Genomic DNA, 20,134 nt, shown 5'->3' with positions numbered 1-20,134 from the left:
ACCAGAAGACCACATGCGGATTGGCGATAATATCTCCTGCTCCTCGCTGACGATCAACACTGGCACACCACAGAAACGTGTGCTTAGCCCACTGCTCTACTCCCTCCATCCCCATGACTGTGTGGCTAGGGATAGCTCAAATACCATCTATAAATTTGCTGATGATACAACCATTGTTGGTAGAATCTCAGATGGAGATGAGAGAGCATACAGGAGCAAGATTAACCAGCTAGTTGAGTGGTGTTGCAACAATAACCTTCCATTCAATGTCAGTAAGACAAAAGAGCTGATTGTGGACTTCAGGAAGGGTAAGACAAGGGAACACAAACCAATCCTCATAAGAGGGATCAGAAGTGGAGAGGGTTAGCAATTTCAAGTTCCTTCATGTCAATATCTGTAAGGATCTAACCTTGTCCCAACATATCGATGCAGCTATAAAGAAGGAAAGACAGCAGCTATATTTCATTAGGAGTTCAGCGAGATTTGGTTTGTCACCTAAAACACTCAAAAACTTCTATAGATGTATTGTGGAGAGTATTCTGACAGACTGCATCACTCAGAATGCAGGACGAAGGGTCTCGGCCCGAAACGTCGACAGTGCTTCTCGCTATAGATGCTGCCTGGCCTGCTGCGTTCCACCAGCATTCTGTGTGTGTTGTTTGAATTTCCAGCATCTGCAGATTTCCTCGTGACTGCATCACTGTCTGGTATGGGGTGGGGGCGCGCTACTGCACAAGGTCAAAAGAAGCTACAGAAGCTAGCCTCCATAGTATCCAAGACATCTCCAAAGAGCGGTGCCTCAGAAAGGCAGCATCTGTTATTAAAGACCCCAACACCCAACGCATGCCCTCTTCTCACTGTTACCATCAGGTAGGAGGTACAGAAGCCTGAAGGCACACACTCAGCAATTCAGCAACAGCTTCTTCCCCTCTGCCATCTGATTTCCAAATGGACATTGAACCCATGAGTGCTACCTCACTTCTTAAATATATATTATTTCTGTTTTGTGGTATTTTTAATCTATTCAAAATACATGTATATACTTACTGTAATTGATTACTTATTTATTTTATTATTTTTTTCTGTCTGCTAGATTATGTATTGCATTGTACTGCAGCTGCTAAGTTAACAAATTTCACGAAAGACGCCGGTGTTAATAAATCTAGTTCTGATTCTGTTACTGGGGAGACAGTACAGAGCCTGAAGACCCACACAACATTTTAAGAACAGCTTTTTCCCCTCTGCCATTAGATTTCTGAATGTTTCATGAATCCATGAACACTACCTAATTATTCATCTTTTGCATTTTTACTGTAATTATGATAACTTTTATGTCTTGCACCATAAGGCTGTCACAAAACAATAAATTTCACAACATACTGTATGTTAGTATGAAACCTGATTTGATTCCTGATTCTGGATCTTGCAGTAAGATGTTAAATTGGGCAAGGACAAATTACAACAGGAAAAGAGAGGGGGAAGGACTTTGTTTGGGATTAGCTACTGTTTAAAGACCGGCTGATCAGAGTTAACAATCAGCATTGATAAGAAGCAAAGACAAGAATGGTAAAGTAAGGGAATCTTGAATGACCAGAGAGGTCTGAAATTTAGTCAGGAGGTCAAAGGAAACATATGTAAAGTAAAATCAGACTGGGCCCTTATGGAATTATAGGGACAGCAGAGAAGTACTCAGGCAGGTAATTAGGAAGGTAAAATGGGGTAATTAAGTGTTCTGGGTGAGCAGGGTCAAGGAGAATCCAAAGACATTTTATACTGATATTAAGAAAAAGAGAACAACTAAGGGGAGGGTCAGTCTACTCAAGGATAAAGGAGAGAGTTTCTGCTTGGACTCAGAGCAAGTGGCTGAGGTACTAAATGAGAACTTTGTGATTGTATTTACTGAGGAAAAGGATTTGGGGGAAAGTGAAAACTATGTGGGGTTTGCTAATTTTATGAGGCATATTGCGATTAAGCAGTGTTGGATCTTTTTTAAAGCATTGAAGGGAAAAATCCCCAGGGCTTTGAAGGTATATTTACCAGAACATTGAAAAAAACAATTGAGAAGATTGCTGTGGTTTTGAAAAAGATCTTTGTGTCCTCAATAGTGACAGGCAAGATCCTGGAGAACTAGAGAAAAGCAAAAATTATGTATTTGTTGAAAAGGGAAATTGAGATAATCCAGGTAATTACAGGCCAGTAAATCTCACAGCAGTGGTAGAGAAGCTATTGGAGAGGATTCTGAGGGATAGGATGTATGCACATAGGAAAAGGTACAGTTACAGGTACAGGCTTAGGGTCAGTTAGGGCATGTTACAAACTTGACTGAAATCTTTGAATAGGTGTCAAAGAGGGGTAAAGCAGTGGACATTATATACATGAACTTTAGTGAGCCATTTGATAAAGCCCCTCATGGTAGGTGATTTCAGAACATAAAAATGCATCAGATTCAGGGTGCATTGCAAGGTTGGATTTTGAACCAGCTTTCCCTTAGAAGACAGATATTAGGGGTGGAAGGATCTTATTCTGGCAGGAGGTCTGTGACCCGTAGTTTCTGCAGTGATCAGTGATCAATGATTGAATGGAAATGTAGATGGATGGATCAGCAAGTTTGCAGAAGACATAATGATTGTAGATAGAACCATAGAACATTACAGCACAGAAACAGGCCTTTTGGCCCTTCTTGGCTGTGCGGAACCATTTTTCTGCCTAGTCCCTCTGACCTGCACCCAGTCCATATCCCTCCATACAGCCCTCATCCATGTACCTGTCCAAGTTTTTCTTAAATGTTAAAAGTGAGCCCGCATTTACCACTTCATCTGGCAGCTCATTGCACACTCCCACCACTCTCTGTGTGAAGAAGCCCCCCCCTAATGTTCCCTTTAGACTTTTCCCCCTTCACCCTTAATCCATATCCTCTGGGTTTTTTTCTCCCCTAGCCTCAGTGGAAAAAGCCTGCTTGCATTTCACTCTATCTATACCCATCATAATTTTATATACCTCTATCAAGTCTCCCCTCAATCTTCTACACTCCAGGGAATAAAGTCCTAACTTATTCAACCTTTCTCTGTAACTCAGTTTCTCAAGTCCCAGCAACATCCTTGTAAACCTTCTTTGCACTCTTTCAACCTTATTAATATCCTTCCTGTAATTCAGTGACCAAAACTGCACACAACACTCCAAATTTGGCCTCACCAATGCCTTATACAACCTCATCATAACATTCCAACTCTTATACTCAATACTTTGCTTTATAAAGGCCAATGTACCAAAAGCTCTCTTTACTACCCTATCTACTTGTGACACCGCTTTTAGGGAATTTTGTATCTGTACTCCTAGATCCCTCTGTTCTACTGTACTCCTCAGTGTCCTACCATTTACCTTGTATGTTCTACCTTTGTTTGTCCTTCCAAAGTGCTATACCTCACACTTGTCTGTATTAAACTCTATCTGCCATTTTTCAGCCCATTTTTCTAGCTTTGAAAACCTTCTTCACGGTCCACTACACCTCCAATCTTTGTATCATCAGCAAATTTGCTGATCCAATTTACCATGTTGTGTAGTACTTGAGCAAAACTGTAAATATACTGTCTGATTAAGCGTTTGCTGTTTACATAATTCATTATGGTTATACTTATGAAGTACATGAATGGCATACATCATTATGGCACCGCATCATATGTGTGCATCTCTCAAAAGTGAAATGAAGAAGCCAAGCATCTTCCTGCTCCCATGTTTTTCTTTGGAGTTACAAAACAGTGGCGATGAGGAAATTTTAAAATGAACCTGAGATGATGACCTACATGCGCAGTGAAACATTCAACTTCAAAAAAGTGCAGCATTTTTTTTTTCGAAAGGGGGAGAGAAAGACAGTCAAGTAAAAAAAAGGCAGAAAATGGATGAAATTCATGGGTTCAGAAACAGTGAGTACTAGGTGATAACAATCGTAAATAAAATAAAGGACAAATGGCTGGCTGCATTGTAAAGATAGACATTTAATTGCACAAGTTCACTAGGAGACATATACTGAATGAATTGAGCAGTGCTACTGAGTTCAATAGGTGTGAAAGCATACAGTTTGCATAGAGGTTTGATTGCTTCAACTAAACCAGCTGAAATGAAATCACAAACAGGCGAAAATCCAAGCAGCACACACAAAATACTGGAGGAACTCAGCAGACCAGACTGCAGGGTCTTGGCCTGAAATGTTGACTGTACTCTTTTTCATAGATGCTGCCTGGCCTGCTGAGTTCCTCCAGCATTTTGTGTGTGCAGCTCAGCTGAAATGAAGTTGCCAATATCATGAAAATAATGCAGGAACATTTAGAACCAAAAGCATTGTTGATTGCTGAATGCTTTAGTTTTCATAGGCAGAATCAAAAATAAGGAGTGTTCATTTCAGACTAAGTGGTTGAATTTGAAGAAATTGTCTACGCATTGCCTGTTCAGTAATGGACTTAATGAAGCACCAAACAAGCATTTACTTTGTGGAATGTTACAAAAAAGCATACAAAAACAGCTCCTAACTGAAGTACAACCTACATTTAAAAGAGCAGTTAAACTTGCTGTATCAATAGAAACAACAGGCAGAGATGCAGTTGAATTGTAGTCATGAATGAAAGTGAGCATTCGTGAGTCCTGACGAAGGGTCTCGGCCCGAAACATCAACAGTGCTTCTCCTTATAGATGCTGCCTGGCCTGCTGTGTTCCACCAGCATTTTGTGTGTGTAAGAGACAAGCATTATGGCTTACACCAAAAGTGAAGGTAAATTAATTAACATGGAAATGGATAATGGTTCAGCTGTTTCAGTCATTCCTCAAAAGGAGTTTGCATATCATTTCAAAGATACTTAACTGAAGCCTGTGGATCTACAACTACGAACTTATTCTGGAGTAAAGGAAACTCCTGTGGGAATGACATTCGTAACAGTGAAATATAACATAGACATCCACAGCACATTACAGGCCCTTTGGCTCACAATGTTGTGCTAACCATATAACCTACTCTAGGCCTAGAATTTCCCTACCACAGAGCTCTCTATTTTTCTAAGCTCCATGTACCTATCTAAGAGTCTCTTAAAAGACCCTATTGTATCCACCTCTACTACCATCACTGGCAGCCCATTCCATGCACCCACCACTCTCTGGGTGAAAAACTTACCTCTGACATCCCCTCTGTACCTACTTCCAAGCACCTTAAAACTATAACCCCTCGTGCTAGCCATTTCAGCCCCGGGAAAAAGCCTCTGGCTATCCACAGGTCAATGCCTCTCATCATCTTACACACCTCTATCATGTCACCTCTCACATCCTCCATCACTCCAAGGAGAAAAGGCCAAGTTCACTCAACCTATTCTCATAAGGCATGCTCTTCAATCCAGGCAACATCCTTGTAAATCTCCTTTGCACTTTTTCTATAGTATCCACAACTAACAAGCCACATTGCGTGTGTATGTGGTAAGAACAGGAGGGCCAAAATTATTAGTCAGTGATTAGTTGAGACAACTATAACTTGATTGGAGATCCATCCATTCCATCCATGAGCCATGATAGTCCACAAGGCACAGTGTAGATATGTCCCAGAGAAGACTTTCTCAAATGGCAGAGCTAGGTAGCAAAACTGAGTGGGAAGTTGGATGAATGGAAAGTTTTAAAATCCAACAAAAGGCAAATATAAATGCTATAAAAAAGATTAAATATGAGAACAAACTAGCCAATAATAAAAAGCAGGAAACTAAAAGTTTTTTTCAGTTATATAAAGAATAACAGGGAGGTAAGAGTTGATATTGGACCACTGAAAGATGATGCCGGAGAGGTAGGAAGTAATGGGGGACAAAGAAATGGCAGATGAAATCAATGAGTACTTTGCTTCAGTCTTTACTGAGGAAGACATTAGCTATATGCCAGAGGTCTGTGAGTGTCAGGGGAGCAGATGTGAGTGCCATTACTTTTACAAAGGAAAAAGTGTGAGGCAGAGTCAAAGGTCTTAAGGTGGATAAGTCACCTGGGCCAGATGGACGACATCCCAGAGTCCTGAGACAGGTTGCTGAAGAGATAATGGATGCATTGATCATGATCTTTCAAGAATCATTTAATTCTGGCATGGTCCTGGAGGGCTGAAAGATTTCAAATTTCACTCCACTCTTTCAGAAGCAGGAGGGTAGAGGAATGGATGATAGGCAGGAGGCAGTGAGTGGGAATAAAAGGGGCCTTTTCTGGTTGGCTGTCAGTGACTAGTGGTGTTCCTTGGGGGTTAGTATTGGGACCACTACTTTTCACATTGTTTGTCAGTGATTTAGATAATGGAATTGATGGCTTTGTGGCAAAGTTTGCAGATGATACAAAGGTAGGTGGAGGGAAAGGTAATGCTGAGGAAGTAATGTGATTGTAGCAGGACTTAGACAAATTGGAAGAATGGGTAAAAAAGTCTCAGATGGAATACAGTGTTAGGAAATGTATGCATTTTGGTAAAAGGAACAATAGTGCAGACTATTATCTAAATGGGATGAAAATTCATACATCACAGGCGCAAAGGGACTTAGGAGTCCTCGTGCAAGACTCCCAGAAGGTTAATTCACAGGTTGATTCTGTGGTAAATGCAATGTTGGCATTTAGTTCAAGGGGAATAGAATATAGAAATAAGGAGATAATGCTGAGCCTTTATAAGACACTAGTCAGGACACGCTTAAAGTAATGTCAACAGTTTTGGGCCCCTTATCTCAGGAAGGACATATTGTCATAGGAGAAAGTCCAGAGGAGATTCACAAGGATGATTCTGGGAATGAAGGGGTTAACATATGAGGAGTGTTTTGCTGCTTTGGGAATTTATATGAAACCTACCAAATGTTGAAAGGACTAGATATGGTGGATATGGACAGGATGTTTCCTGTGGTGGGGGTATTCATAACTGGAGGGCACAGCCTCAAAATTGAGGGGCAACCTTTTAGAACAGAAGTAAGGATGAACTTTTTTAGTCAAAGTGTGGTGAATCTGTGGAATACTCTATCACAGACTGTGGTGGAGGCCTAGTGCATGGGTATATTCAAAGCCGAAGTTGATAAATTCCTGATTGGTTGGGGTATCAAGGGATATGGTGAGAGCGCAGGTGTACGGGTTGAATGGGATCCGCGATCAGCTATGATGTAATGGTGGAGTAAACTCAATGGCCTGAATGGCCTAATTCTGCTCCTGTGTCTCATGGTCTTATTTGAATCTCACATCCCCTGCAATAGTGTCAACTGAAAGTGAATTAAAAAGGTAGTGGATGATGCCACAACAGTCTTCAAGGATGGCATTGGAAAACTCAAACATATCAAGGGTAAAATAGTGCTGAATGAAAATACCACACCCAAGTTTAACGAAGCCCATCTGCCTCCTTATGCCATCAATGATAAAGTGGAGAGTGAGCTAGATCACATGGAAGCTGAAGGATTTCTTTCCAAGGTTGACTGGAGCCCATGGACAATGCCAGTGGTCTCAGTAGCCAAGAAAAATGGGTCTGACTGGATCTATGGTGATTTTAAAGTCACCATCAAACCATTACTGGAAGTAGATTGATACCCTTGGCCAGAACAGAGGATATCTTCTCAGATCTTTCTGGAGGAATACACTTCAGCACAGTGAACTTAGCTGAGGCCTACCTTCAGATGGAGATGGAAAAAGAGATCAAACTGTCTCTCACCATCAACACTCATGAAAGGCTATGGACCAGGTGCTCCAAGGCTGCCCAGGCACTCAGTGTTAACTAGATGACATTATTTTTTACCAGCAAGGACGACAAGGAACATCTTCTAAGTCTCAAGACAGTATTAAAAAGATTAGAAGATTATGGGCTCAAAGCATGACACAACAAGTGTGAATTCCTCAAACCAAGCATCACTCACTGTGGTCACACCATTGACGCAAAAGATAACACAAATGTGTTGAGAAAATTCCAGTAGCGATGGATGCCCCAATGCCAAGGATGTGTCAGAGATGTGGTCCTTTATAGGATTTGTCAATTTCTATAACAGGTTCCTGTCAAATCTGGCTACTGTGCCCCACCCCTTGAACTCATCACTACAGATTGGAAGAAATGGCAAGCATGAGGTGACTTTCCAAAAGACAAAGGAAATGGTGATGTCAGACACTGTACTCACACATTAAGATGCACATTGTCCAGTGTCTTGCCTGTGACACCTTGTATTATGGTATAGTTGTTATTATACACAAGTTATGAGTGATGGAAGTGAACACCCCACAGCCTTTGCACCACGATCCTTTACCGCTGCAGAGAAAAATTACACACAGATTTTCAGAGAGGCCTTTTGTCTGGTTTGGGGTGTAAAACGTTTCAACCAGGACTTGCATGGGAGAGAATTTACCGATCATCAACAACTTGTGTCCAATTTCAATTCACAGAAGGGTGTTCCACTAACAGCAGCAGCACAAATGCAGAGATGGGCTCAAGATTGAATTCAAGAGGACAACTAATCGTGGAAATGCTGATAGTTTGTCCCATTTCCCCTTGGAAAGGAAATACTGGAAAAATTTACAGAAGAGGACACTCCTCTTGATGTGTTCTCCATGAAGCATGTTGAAAGTCTCCCTATTACGACAGAGATGATCCAAAGGGAAACCAGAAGAGACCCCACACTGTCTCAGGTCTACATGGTCACCCAAAATGGCTGGATGTGCAGCAGAAATTCCAGCTCCCCCATTTTTACGGGCACCAGGATGAACTTGCTTTTGACTGGGTTACCTCATGTAGGGATTGAGTTATTGTACCATCCAAGCTGAGAGCTAAAGTGTTGGAGGAGCCACATGCCAGTCATCTAAGTGCGGTCAAATGAAAGCATTGGCTCAAAGCTTCGTCTGGTGGCCTGTGATAGATTAGCAGATTGAGTAGCTTGCCTTGCACTATTAAGGATGCCAAAAGCAGCACCCCACCATCCCTGGGAATAGCCTCCATTGCCCTGGCAGAGGATTCATGTGGATTTTGCAAGACAATTCATGGGCACAAATTTCTTGGTAGTGGTGACGCAGCTACAAAGTGGCCAGCAATTTTCCTAGTAGCCTTCGCTACAGCCTTGACACTGTTGCTGTGATAAAAAGCCTCTTCTTAAGGACAAGTATTCCAGAACACTTAGTGATAATCAATCACAATTTGTGGCAGAAAAGTTTCAGTCAATCCTGAAAATGAATGGAATATTACGTCTACACCATACCACCCAGCTACAAATGGGTTGGTCAAAAGGTTTGTCCAGAGTCTAATGAATGTACTGCAAGCAATGTCAGTTGTACACACTTCACTAACACTGAATCAGAAGCTTTTCAATTTCCTCTTTGTATATTGTAATGCAGCACGCTCCACAACCAACAACTCATCAGCTATACTGTTCCTGGGTCATCCCTTATGCTCACACTTGGATCTCCTCAAACCCAATCACAGAAAGAGTACGCAGGACAAACAGTTGAGACAAATTGAGGGCTCCTCAAACAAGGAGGTTCAATGTTTCATTCCTGGACTGGTGAGGGATCACAGAGGTGATCAAAAGTGGGAACTTGGAAAGATTAAGGACAGAACTGGACCGCTCACACAGTGGAGATTGTGTCTGATGTCATCTGGAGGCGGCACATTGATCAGATGAGGAAAGCACTATCAACTGTTGGAGAACAAATGTGCCCAGAGCTGTCAGAACCACATCCTGCAGTCCTGGAGTCAACTCCTACCACCACCACAGAACTGAGATTGTTTCATATTCACAAGTCTTACCTGCCAAGCAGAGTGATCCTCCTTGTCAGGGAAAACAATATCCCACAAGAGTAAGAAATCTTTCAGCAGAGAGGAGTGTTGTGTATTTAATATTTCAGTATATTTGTGTAATATTGTAAGTATATTGTTTGATTAAGCTTTCTTTGTTTACATAATTTATTATGGTTATAAGTATGAAGTACGTACATGAAGGACCTATATCATTACACTAGGATGTCATACAGTATATGTGCACTTCACTAAAGTAAAATGAAGCAGACACATGTCTCCTGGCTCCTGTGCTTTTCCTTCAAATAGTTTTATGTTTTGGAGTTATAGTATAAGAACCATTGAAAATATAGCAAGATGCAGTGGTTATAGATATAGGCAGAGAAGAGGCAGAGGAGTTTTACTGGGTAAGTCTGAGGTTTTGTAGTTTGGGAAGTCAAATAAAAGAAGAAAGTATACAGTTAATGGTAGACCCCTTAATAGTGTTGAAACCCAAAATCTAATGAAAGTGGCTACACAATTGGGAAAGGTGGTGAAGAAGGTGCAAGGCATTGGTAGGTTTGGTGAGTAGAAGACTAAGGAAGTCATGCTGCAGCAGATAGGAGATACATAGTCTGCTGAGGGCTAGATCTATAGCATTCAAAACCAGCCATCCAGAGTACAAGAAGTCTAAATATAACCTATGGAGGGTCATTGTGAGAAAGAAAAGGCAACTCTGAGTGGAATTAGATATACAATCAAATACATAACAGCTGTGGCAGGGTTTGCATGCCATGACTTTCTAAAGAGAACAAAAACAAAAATGGCAGTGCTAATCCTTTCTCTGATGAGCTCAATGCTTCTTATACACACTTTGAAAGGGTGATCAACACTATGCCAGTGTGAATCCACACAGCATCTGATGACCACGTGTTCTCTGTCTCAGAAAGCATTACTGCCTGGTATGGAGGCTCCAATGCAAGATGATGCAGAGGTTTATAGGCTCAGCCAGCTCTATCACGGGCACAACCCTCACCACCATTGAGGACATATTCAAGAGGCAACATCCTTCATTCAGGAACCTTATCATCCAGGACATGTTCTTTTCTCATTGCTACCACCATGGTGGAGGTGTAGGAACCTGAAGACTCACACTCAATGTTTTAGGAACAGCTTCTTCCTCTCTGCCAGCAGAGTTCTGAATGGTCCATGAACCCATGAACAGTACCCCATTAATTCCTTCTTTTGCACAAATCTCATTCTGATACAAAACTTTAGTCAAATTATATTAAAAGTATTGCATGCATTTCTAGTCACCTCATTATAAGAAGGATGTGGAGATTGTGGAAAGGGTGCAGTAGATGTTTACCAGGACGCAGTCTGGATTTAGAGGGTATGAGCTATAAGGGATGGTCAGACGGACATTGGTTGTTCACCCCAGGATGTTGGAGGCTCAGGGGAGATCTGTTAGAGGTTTTTAACATTATGAAAAGCATAGGATAGAGAGTCAGAAACTTTCCCCATGGTAGAAATGTCAATCACCAGAGAAAATGCTTTTAAGCTTAGGAAAGGAAGTTTAACAGTGACATGAGGGGTGAGATTTATGCAGAGAGTGGGAGACACCTGGAATAAGTTACCTGGGGAAATAGTGGAATCAGGAAGTTTAGTGGAGCTTCAGAGGCTTTCAGATAGACACGTGAATATGAAGGGAATGGAGGGAAATGGATAATATACAGGAGGGGGACATTTAGTATAAACTGACATTAAATTTGGTACAACATCACGGGCTGAATTGCCTTGTCCATTGCTGTACTGTTCTATGTCCATGTAAGTCCCCCCCTTGAAATGGCCTCAGTTTAGGGGCACTTTGGGATCGCCAGTAGGTGTTACCCTTACCAACAAAGGCCAGATCCTGAAATGAGAATAAAGAAGACTGGTGGTGGGCTCAGACTGGCTGGATAGCAGTGAGTTTGGGAAGCATCAAGGAGAACGTGATTACATCTGAGAGGTGGCCGTGCATACGGGGAATGAGTTGGAAAATGAGGCGAAGAGGTGGAAGACTAAGAATGTAGGAATGACCAGGCAAATGAGATAACAATATGGGGATATTAACCACTTTAGGAATGGGCAAGAGAGTTGGTATTGAAGGGGAATATTGTATTAGACGGGATGAGTACTAAATTGTACTGGAAATGAACAGAACAGTGAGCTGTTAAAGGATACAGAGAGGGAATACAATGAGTCCAAAGGCCAGATCCTGCTGCATCCTTTGTGCTCATTGTTTTGTAATGCTATTAGTGTTGGTTGTTATTAGTTTACTGTTGTCCCATGTACCAAGATACAGTGAAAAAGTTCCACTGTGCCAACCAAGCAAACCATTCCATACTTTGAGGTAGTAAAAAGAGAAAGACAACATAGAGTAAGGTGTTACAGTTTCAGAAAAAGTGTAGTGCAGGTAAACAAAGTACAAGGCCAATGGTCTGAAGATCAAGAGTTCAGCTTTTTGCTTATGAGAGCTCTATTCAAAAGTCTGGCAGCTGTGGGTATGAATTCTCAGGGTTTGTATCTTTTGCCCAATAGGAGGGGGCAGAAGATGGAATGATGGGGATAGGAGGGGTCTTTTATTATGTTGGCTGCTTTCTTGTGGCAGTGGAAAGTGTAAAGGAGTCAATGAAGGGAGGTGTGATTTGTATGATGGATTGGTTTGTGTTCACAACTCTGCAGATTCAAGCAGAGGTGTTGGATGCTTTCTATGGTGCATTAGTAAAACTTGGTGAGAATCATTGCGGACACGCTGAATTGCCTGGCTTCACGCAGCATGCTGGTCTGGGAACCGTGGCTGTCCAGCAGAGTGCAGTGGACAGTAACAGATCTGACTGTGGGTCGCCAAGCTTCTGAGCTGCTGAGTAACCGTTTAATTGTTCACTGTGGTCAGAGACCATCATAACCATCCTGAACATCCCCGATGATAAGACATTTAAGAAGAATTGAAAGAGATTTAAATAATTATAAATGCAGAAATAATTGATAAAATAATAGAAGTATTTGAAAGCTCAGCTGTTGACAATGTGAGCAAGGTGCTGTGCGTGGATGTAAGTGCAACTCCCCAGACTCGTGCTGAACTGGGCAGTGTAGTGAGAGCCACAGTGGGCTGGAATCTAGCTGGACTGTCCGCTCGCAGACATAACCTCGTTGTCAGGATTTTCACAGAGCCATTTAATCAATTCCTCTTCTTGGCTTCAATACTTTGATAACATTTGTCTAGGGAATTGTTCTGGATGCTTTGCTGAATGAGGGGTTTATTTTACCTCCAGCCTTTTAATCCATACACCTGAAACCGCCCAAGGATAAAAGGCAGGAGCAATTCGTGGCAGCGTAATAGGCATTGACTAGTGGCCAGTCTGGACGCTGGAAGTTTAGAGAGGAGGGGAATTCAATCAGGTCCACTGCCCAGGGATAAAAGGCAGGAGCAGGTCACAGCAACATAATAGATCTTTGAGCAGTGGCCAATCAGTGTTTGGAATTAAGTAGTAAGAGCAAATTAAAGGAAGGTAGGGGCAGGCGCAGTAGCCATCTTTGCAGTGGCTGTTGTCCAAGTGGTGATCATAAGGCTTTAGCTCTTCAAGGCTTCAGTCAAGAAAGGCTTCACTCAGAGTAAGCAAAGCTCAAGTATTTTTCCTTCCCTCTTTTATATCTGCTTAGCTAGGTAGAGATTACAGACAGGATAGTGCGATGCTTCTCTTGCGGGAGACCCCCAGCATCCCTGACCACTACAAAGTGAGAAGTGCATCCAGTTGCAGCTTCTAACAAACCGCATTAAAGAGTTGGAGCTGGAACTGGATGAACTCCGGATCATTCAGGAGGCTGAAGGTGTGAAGGAACATTTAGAGAGGTAGTTACACTCAAGGTTCAGGACACAGGAAACTGGGTGACAGTCAGGAAGGGGAAAGGGGTTATGGAGACAGTGCAGAATACACTTATGTCCATCTCCCTCAACAACAGGAATATCACTTTGGATACTGTTGGGTGGGTGGGGAAATGACCTAACAGAGGAAAGGCACAGTGGTTGGGACTCTGGCACTGAGTCTGCCTCTGTGACTCAGATGGGTAGGGGGAAGAGGTAAACTATGGTGATAGGGAATTTGTTAGTTAAGGGAACAGACAGGAAGTTCTATGAGGGAGAACGAGATTCCTGAATGGTATCTTGCTGCCTGAGCCAGGGTCCAGGATATCTTGGATTGAGTCCTCAGCATTCTAAAGTGGGAGGGTGAACAGCCAGAAGTCATGCTCCATGTAGGTATCAATGATATGGGAAGAAAGAGTGCCGAGGTTCTGCATAGGGAGTTCAGGGAATTAGGTGTCAAGTTAAAGGGCAAGACCAGGGTTGTGATCTCAGGATTTCTACCTGTGCCACGTGCCAGTGAGGCTAGAACTAGGCAGATTATACAGTTTAATATGTGAATAAGGAGTTGGTGTAGGAGGGAGGGCATAAGATTTTTGGATCATTGGATCCAGGGAAGGTGGGACTTGTATAGAAGGGACAGTTTGCACCTGAACTGGAGGGGGAACTAATATTCTAGTGGGAAGGTTTGTTAATGCTGGACAGTGGGGTTTAAACAAAACTTACAGGGGGATGGGAACCAGAGTGCAGAACAGTTAGTGGAGAGGTTGTTGGTAAGACCTCAGATAAAGTTAGGAATCAAAAGGTTAAGCATGGTGCGACAAAATTGAAAAGAGTGAATACAGGACTGAAGGTGTTTTATCTGAATGTGTGCAGTATACAGAATAAGGAAGATGAACTTGCAGCACTGTTGCAGATTGGCAGGTTTGATGTTGTAGGCATCACTGAAACATGGCTGAAAGATTAAAGCTGGGAGCTTAATGTCCAAGGATACACCCTGTATCAAAAAGAAAGGCAGGAAGGGAGAGAGAGTGGGGTTACTCTGTTGGTAGAAAATGAAGTCAAATCATTAGAAAGAAGTGATGTAGGGTTGGAAGGTGTTGAATCATTGTGGATTGGAAAAGAACACTGGCAGGGATGACAGCAGAGCAGCAATGGCTGGAATTTCTGGGTTGTTTTAGAATGGAGATGTGGAGGAATTTCTTTAGCCAGAAGTGGTAAATCTGTGGAATTCTTTACCACAGGCTACCGTGGAGGTCAAGTCTTTATGTATATTTAAGGCAGAGGTTGATAGATTCTTGATTGGTCAGGGCATGAAGAGATACGGGGAGAAGTAAGGAGGTTGGGGCTGTGAGGAAAATTGGATCAGCTATGATGAAGTGGTGCAGCAGACTCCATGTGCCAAATGGCTTAATTCTGCTCCTATATCTTATGGTCTTATGGAAGGAAACATTTGCTATTTGGTCTGTTCCTCTTTGTCAATCGAAGAAGACATATTTACTCTCCAGTTCCTGTGCTGAAGTTAATATATCACTCAGAGTAGGCCTGACCATTATCAACTTCATGTAAATGTTTACTGTTCATTTGCTTCAGGTAAACACTACAGATTATACTTTTATAAAGTGTCTTGATCAATCACACTTGGAATGTGACCAAATTAGAGCTCCAGATTCTAGATTCACTCCAAATCATTTGGAAAGATTCCACTAAGATTGGCACAGTTGATATGAGATCTAAGATATCAACAATACTTGAGCAGTAAAGGAACACATACCAATCCTCATAGAGGGATCAGAAGTGGAGTGAGTGGGCAGTTTTAAGTTCCTGGGTGTCAAGGTCTCTGAGGACCTAATCTGGTCCCAACATATCGATGCAGTTATAAAGAAGGCAAGACAGTGGCTATACTTTATTAAGAGTTTGAAGAGATTTGGTATGTCACAAATACACTCAAAAACTTCTATTGTTGTATTGTGGAGAGCATTCTGACAGGCTGCATCACTGTCTGGTACGGAGGCGCTACTGCACAGGACCGAAAGAAGCTGCAGAGGGTTATAAATTTAGTCAGCTCCACATTGGGTATAAGCCTACAAAGTACCCAGGACATCTTCAAGGAGTGATATCTCAGAAAGGCAGCGTCTATTATTAAGAACCTCTATCCCCCAGGGCATGCCCTTTTCTCACAGTTACCATCAGGTAGGAGGTACAGAAGCCTGAAGGCACACACTCAGTGATTCAGAAACAGCTTCTTCTCCTCTGCCATCGGACTCCTAAATGGCCATTGAACCCTTGGACATGACCTCACATTTTTTTTAATATATAGTATTTCTGTCTTTTGCACTATTTTTAATCTATTCAATATATGTATACTGTATAAAGTATACTGAATAAGATTTATTATTATTACTATTTTTTTTCTTCTGTATTATGTATTGCATTGAACTGCTGCTACTAAGTTAACAAATTTCACGTCACATGCTGGTGATAATAAACCTGATTCTGATTCTGATAAAAGGCACTATCGAAATGCACACCTCCACAAATAATGGCAAATAGTACCTTCTGTTGGGTAAACTGACAGATTATAAAGGGGACAATTGAATTACATTGATAAGGATAGCATGGAACAGAGGATAAACAACAATAAATCATTCATCTTTGATGGCTGCAGTTTAACTTGGTGTTCACTTCAGCCACTCATATCCAACAAAACTCCTTTCTTCAAGATTCCAAAATGTTACAACGTCACAAAGCAACAAATTCAATGGATAATAATCGAATGCCTGCTTGCTTGTATGACACACTTGCTTTTACTAGTCCTGGCATTGAGTTGATGAGTCAAGAAGCTATGTTGCAGCTTTATAAAACTCAAGTTAAACCACATTTGGACTGCTGCATTCAATTCTGCTCACCCCATTAAAGGAAGAATATGGAGGCTTTGGAGAGGCTGCAGGAGAGGTTGCCTAGATTAGAAGGCATTTACTACAAGGAGAGGATTGACAAAACTTGGGTAATTTTCTTTTGTGGAGTGAGATTGAGAGGGGACCTCATGAGACCATGAGAAATGTACATAAAGAATTTTTCACACAGAGATTGGTTTGTGCTTGGAATATGTTGCCAGCTGGTGGTGGAGACAAGTATGATAGAAACGTTTATGTGGGTCTTAGAAAGGCACACAAATGTACAGAGAATGGATAGAATGGTCATATATAGGCAGAAGGAACTAATTTAGTTAGGCAGCTAATCACTTGTTTGTTTAGTTTGGCAAAACAAAAGGCTAAGAGCCTGTTCCTACGCTAGAGTTCTATGTTTTTAACTTGTCCCAGAGATCAAACTGGTCCATTTCCGACACAGCGTATAGCAGAGGTTTTCTATCACTAGGGCCAGGGTGTGTTTCCACCTGTCTGACTCTGCTTCCCAGATCACTACACTTAGATCAGAATGATCGTACGATGTGGCTTAACAATGTTATTAATGATGAACATTTACTCACTGTCTTATTGGGCCAGTTGTGTTTCTCAAAGACATCCTGAGCTCGATCCTCTCCACCATCTGTGAACATCATTATCATCTTGTTGCAGTTTGCTCGAATCGAGGTCGTCTGGCAAAGGACAGGTGAGAATAGAATGTTAACCAAAAAATTCAGTTGTTGGTGATTCCCATTCTAACACTGTTCATCATCACAGCAATGACTGGCGACAGTGCCAACTGACCTGTGAATAATAGGATTATAGACACTATAACAAGTCACTATTTGGGACATTTAACATCATAATAATCATTGTTAGGGTAGTTAGCACTGATTTGATAAGCTTCTGCTTGTGAACCATCCAAGCAGATCATGCCATACATTTAAGTAGCACAGAATGGAATAAAAGAGAATGCAGAACAAAAAAAGTGCAGTGCAGATAGTAGAACAAGTCAAGGTAGATTGTGAGATCAAGAGTTCATCTTCATCATACAAGCTTATTATTCAAGATTCCATAAGAATAATCATTAAAAGATAGCAAAAACAATCTTGGATCATGAGTGTGGAGATAAATGAAAATCAAATGGAATTTTATGCAGATTAAGCGACTGTCCCAGAAAGATTGTATTTTCAAATGTTACAATAGGTCATGAGGAGGCTATTGCAGAGTTTGTTGTCTTTTGCACACTGGTTGAACACCCAAGTTGGTGTGGTCTTTCATTGATTATATAATGGTTATTATTCTATTATGGATTTATTGAGTATGCCTGCAAGAAAATTAATCTCAGGGTTGTATATGGTGATGTATATGGACTTTGAAAATAACTTGACTTTTGACATTGATCCAGTATTGGTGACGGCTCTGGTCACCATCCTTGACAAGGTTCAGGGAAGATCTACCAGAAGGGTTCCAGTGATGAGGGATTTTTGGCATGTGGTGAGGTTGGAGAATCTGAGGTTGTACCCTTTGGAGGAAAGTTCAAAGTAAATTATTATGGAAGTGCATATATGTCAACATATATACTACCGTGCAATTTATTTTCTTGTAGGCATTCACAGTCGAACCAAGAAGTCTAATATAATAATGAAAAGCTGCACCTAAACAGAGGCTGATAAACAACCAATGTGCAAAAGAAGAAAAACTGCAAATACAAAAAAAGTAAAAATAAAATAATCATAACAAAAACAAGTCCTGGAAAGTGAGTCCATAGGCCATCGGATCCATTCATACTTGAAGTTATCCATGCAGGTTCAGGAACCTGATGGTTGAAGGGAAATAACTGCTCCTGAACCTGGTGCTGTGGTACCTCAGGATCCTGTATCCCCTTCCCGACAGTAGCAACGAGAAGACAGCATGAACACGAGAAAATCTGCAGACGCTGGAAATCCAAGCAACACACACTAGTGCTAACCCGTCCCTACACCTCCTCCCTCACTATCATTCAGGGCCCCAAACAGTCCTTCCAGGTGAGGCGACACTTCACCTGTGAGTCTGTTAGGCTGTCTGTTGCTCCCGGTGTGGTCTCCTGTATATTGGTGAGACCCGACATAGATCAAGAAACTGCTTCACCTAGCACCTACACTCTTTCCTCCAGAAGAAGCGGGATCTCTCAGTGGCCACGCATTTCAATTTCACTTCCCATTCTCATTCGGACATGTCATTCCATGGCCTCCTCTACTGCTGTGGCAAGGCCACACACAGGTTGGAGGAGCAATATCTTATATTCCGACTGGGTAGCTGATGGCATGAACATCGACTGATTGAAATTCAAATAATTGCACCCCCCCCACTTCAACATTCCCGATTCCCATTTCCCTCTTTCACCTTATCTCCTTACCTGCCCATCACCTGCCTCTTGTGCTCCTCCTCCTTCCCTTTCTTCCATGGTCTTCTACCCTCTCCTATCAGATTCCACCTTCTCCAGCCCATTATCTCTTTCACCAATCAACTTCCCAGCTCTTTACTTCACTCCTTTCTATCCTCTCAGTTTCACCTACCACCTTGTACTTTTTACTCTGACTTCTCTTGTTTTCCAGTCCCGATTAAGGGTTTCGGCCCAAAACGTCAACTGTAGATGCTGCCTGGCCTGCTGAGTTCCTCCAGCATTTTGTGTGTGTTGTTGAGAAGAGAGCATGGCCTGGATGGTGGAGGTCCTTGATGATGGATACTACTTTCTTGTGGCAGGTGCGCCCTGTAGATGTGCTCAGTTGTAGGGAGGGATTTGCCTGTGATGGACCCACTATGTTTTGTAGACTTTTCTGTTTTAGGGTATTGGTGTTTGATGTGTAGGGGAGATTTGAGAGGGATGGACAGGATTATGTTAAAGCTTAATTAAGGTTGGTATCAGTTGCTGGCATGAGGGAGACACAGATTAAACTCTGGGCAGGAACTCTCTAATGCAACAACCTGGAATACACTGTCTAGGAGGGGAATAGGTGCAGAGAGAATTAATGATTTCAAGACAAAAGTGGATGGTAGGACTGAAGAAGTGGAGATGAGGAAGGTCTAAGTGAAATGTCTGAGGTGAACTGACCTGAACTCTACAGGGTAAATGATCTGTAGTGTCACTGGGTCTCCACAACACTCTAGAGGACTCCAATTTCCCTCCTGCAATCAAATCCATCATTGTGATCTTTTCCAAGCTAGCAGATTTTACTCACATTGAGCAGCTGATCAAATGCATAATGGAATCCTGTCTTGTAATCCGTCACTCCCTGGGCATTCATTCTTTGTACACCGTCCTTCAGAAGCTTCTTGTTCCGGACATTGGCTTGAACAAGCTGCTTGAAGCAGGCCACTGGACTGGCTTCATTAGTGAACTGGGAATAAAATAAACAATGTAAGTGAGGCAGCCAGCTAATACATAAGCTAAGTCTTCACAACCACAGGTCAATTGACAACCAATGAAATATGTAGTGAGCAATTGCAAACCAGTCCAAACCCTTATGACTATTCATCAACCAATTAATGTGGGGATCAATAGCTTAAAAGACACTGAGACAGCTGCACATATAAGAAAGGTTTACAGCAGGGTTCTCAACATGGGTG

General features: G+C 41.9%; 1 protein-coding gene across 8 annotated transcripts in view; it reads right to left on the bottom strand.

The window, feature by feature from the left end:
• cacna2d2a (calcium channel, voltage-dependent, alpha 2/delta subunit 2a) overlaps positions 1-20,134 on the bottom strand; it is a 904,752-nt gene that overhangs the window by 211,810 nt on the left and 672,808 nt on the right. For all 8 annotated transcript variants that reach the window (XM_073072600.1, XM_073072591.1, XM_073072592.1 and 5 more), the window contains 2 exons: positions 19,747-19,905; positions 17,110-17,217 (listed from right to left, as the gene is read on the bottom strand). In XM_073072600.1, coding sequence (XP_072928701.1) covers positions 17,110-17,217; positions 19,747-19,905 — 267 coding nt within the window. The remainder of the gene's footprint in view (positions 1-17,109; positions 17,218-19,746; positions 19,906-20,134) is intronic.

This window comes from Hemitrygon akajei, chromosome 19 (assembly GCF_048418815.1).
Source record: "Hemitrygon akajei chromosome 19, sHemAka1.3, whole genome shotgun sequence".
Classification (NCBI taxonomy): domain Eukaryota; kingdom Metazoa; phylum Chordata; class Chondrichthyes; order Myliobatiformes; family Dasyatidae; genus Hemitrygon; species Hemitrygon akajei.
This window is presented reverse-complemented; position numbering and strand designations above follow the sequence as displayed.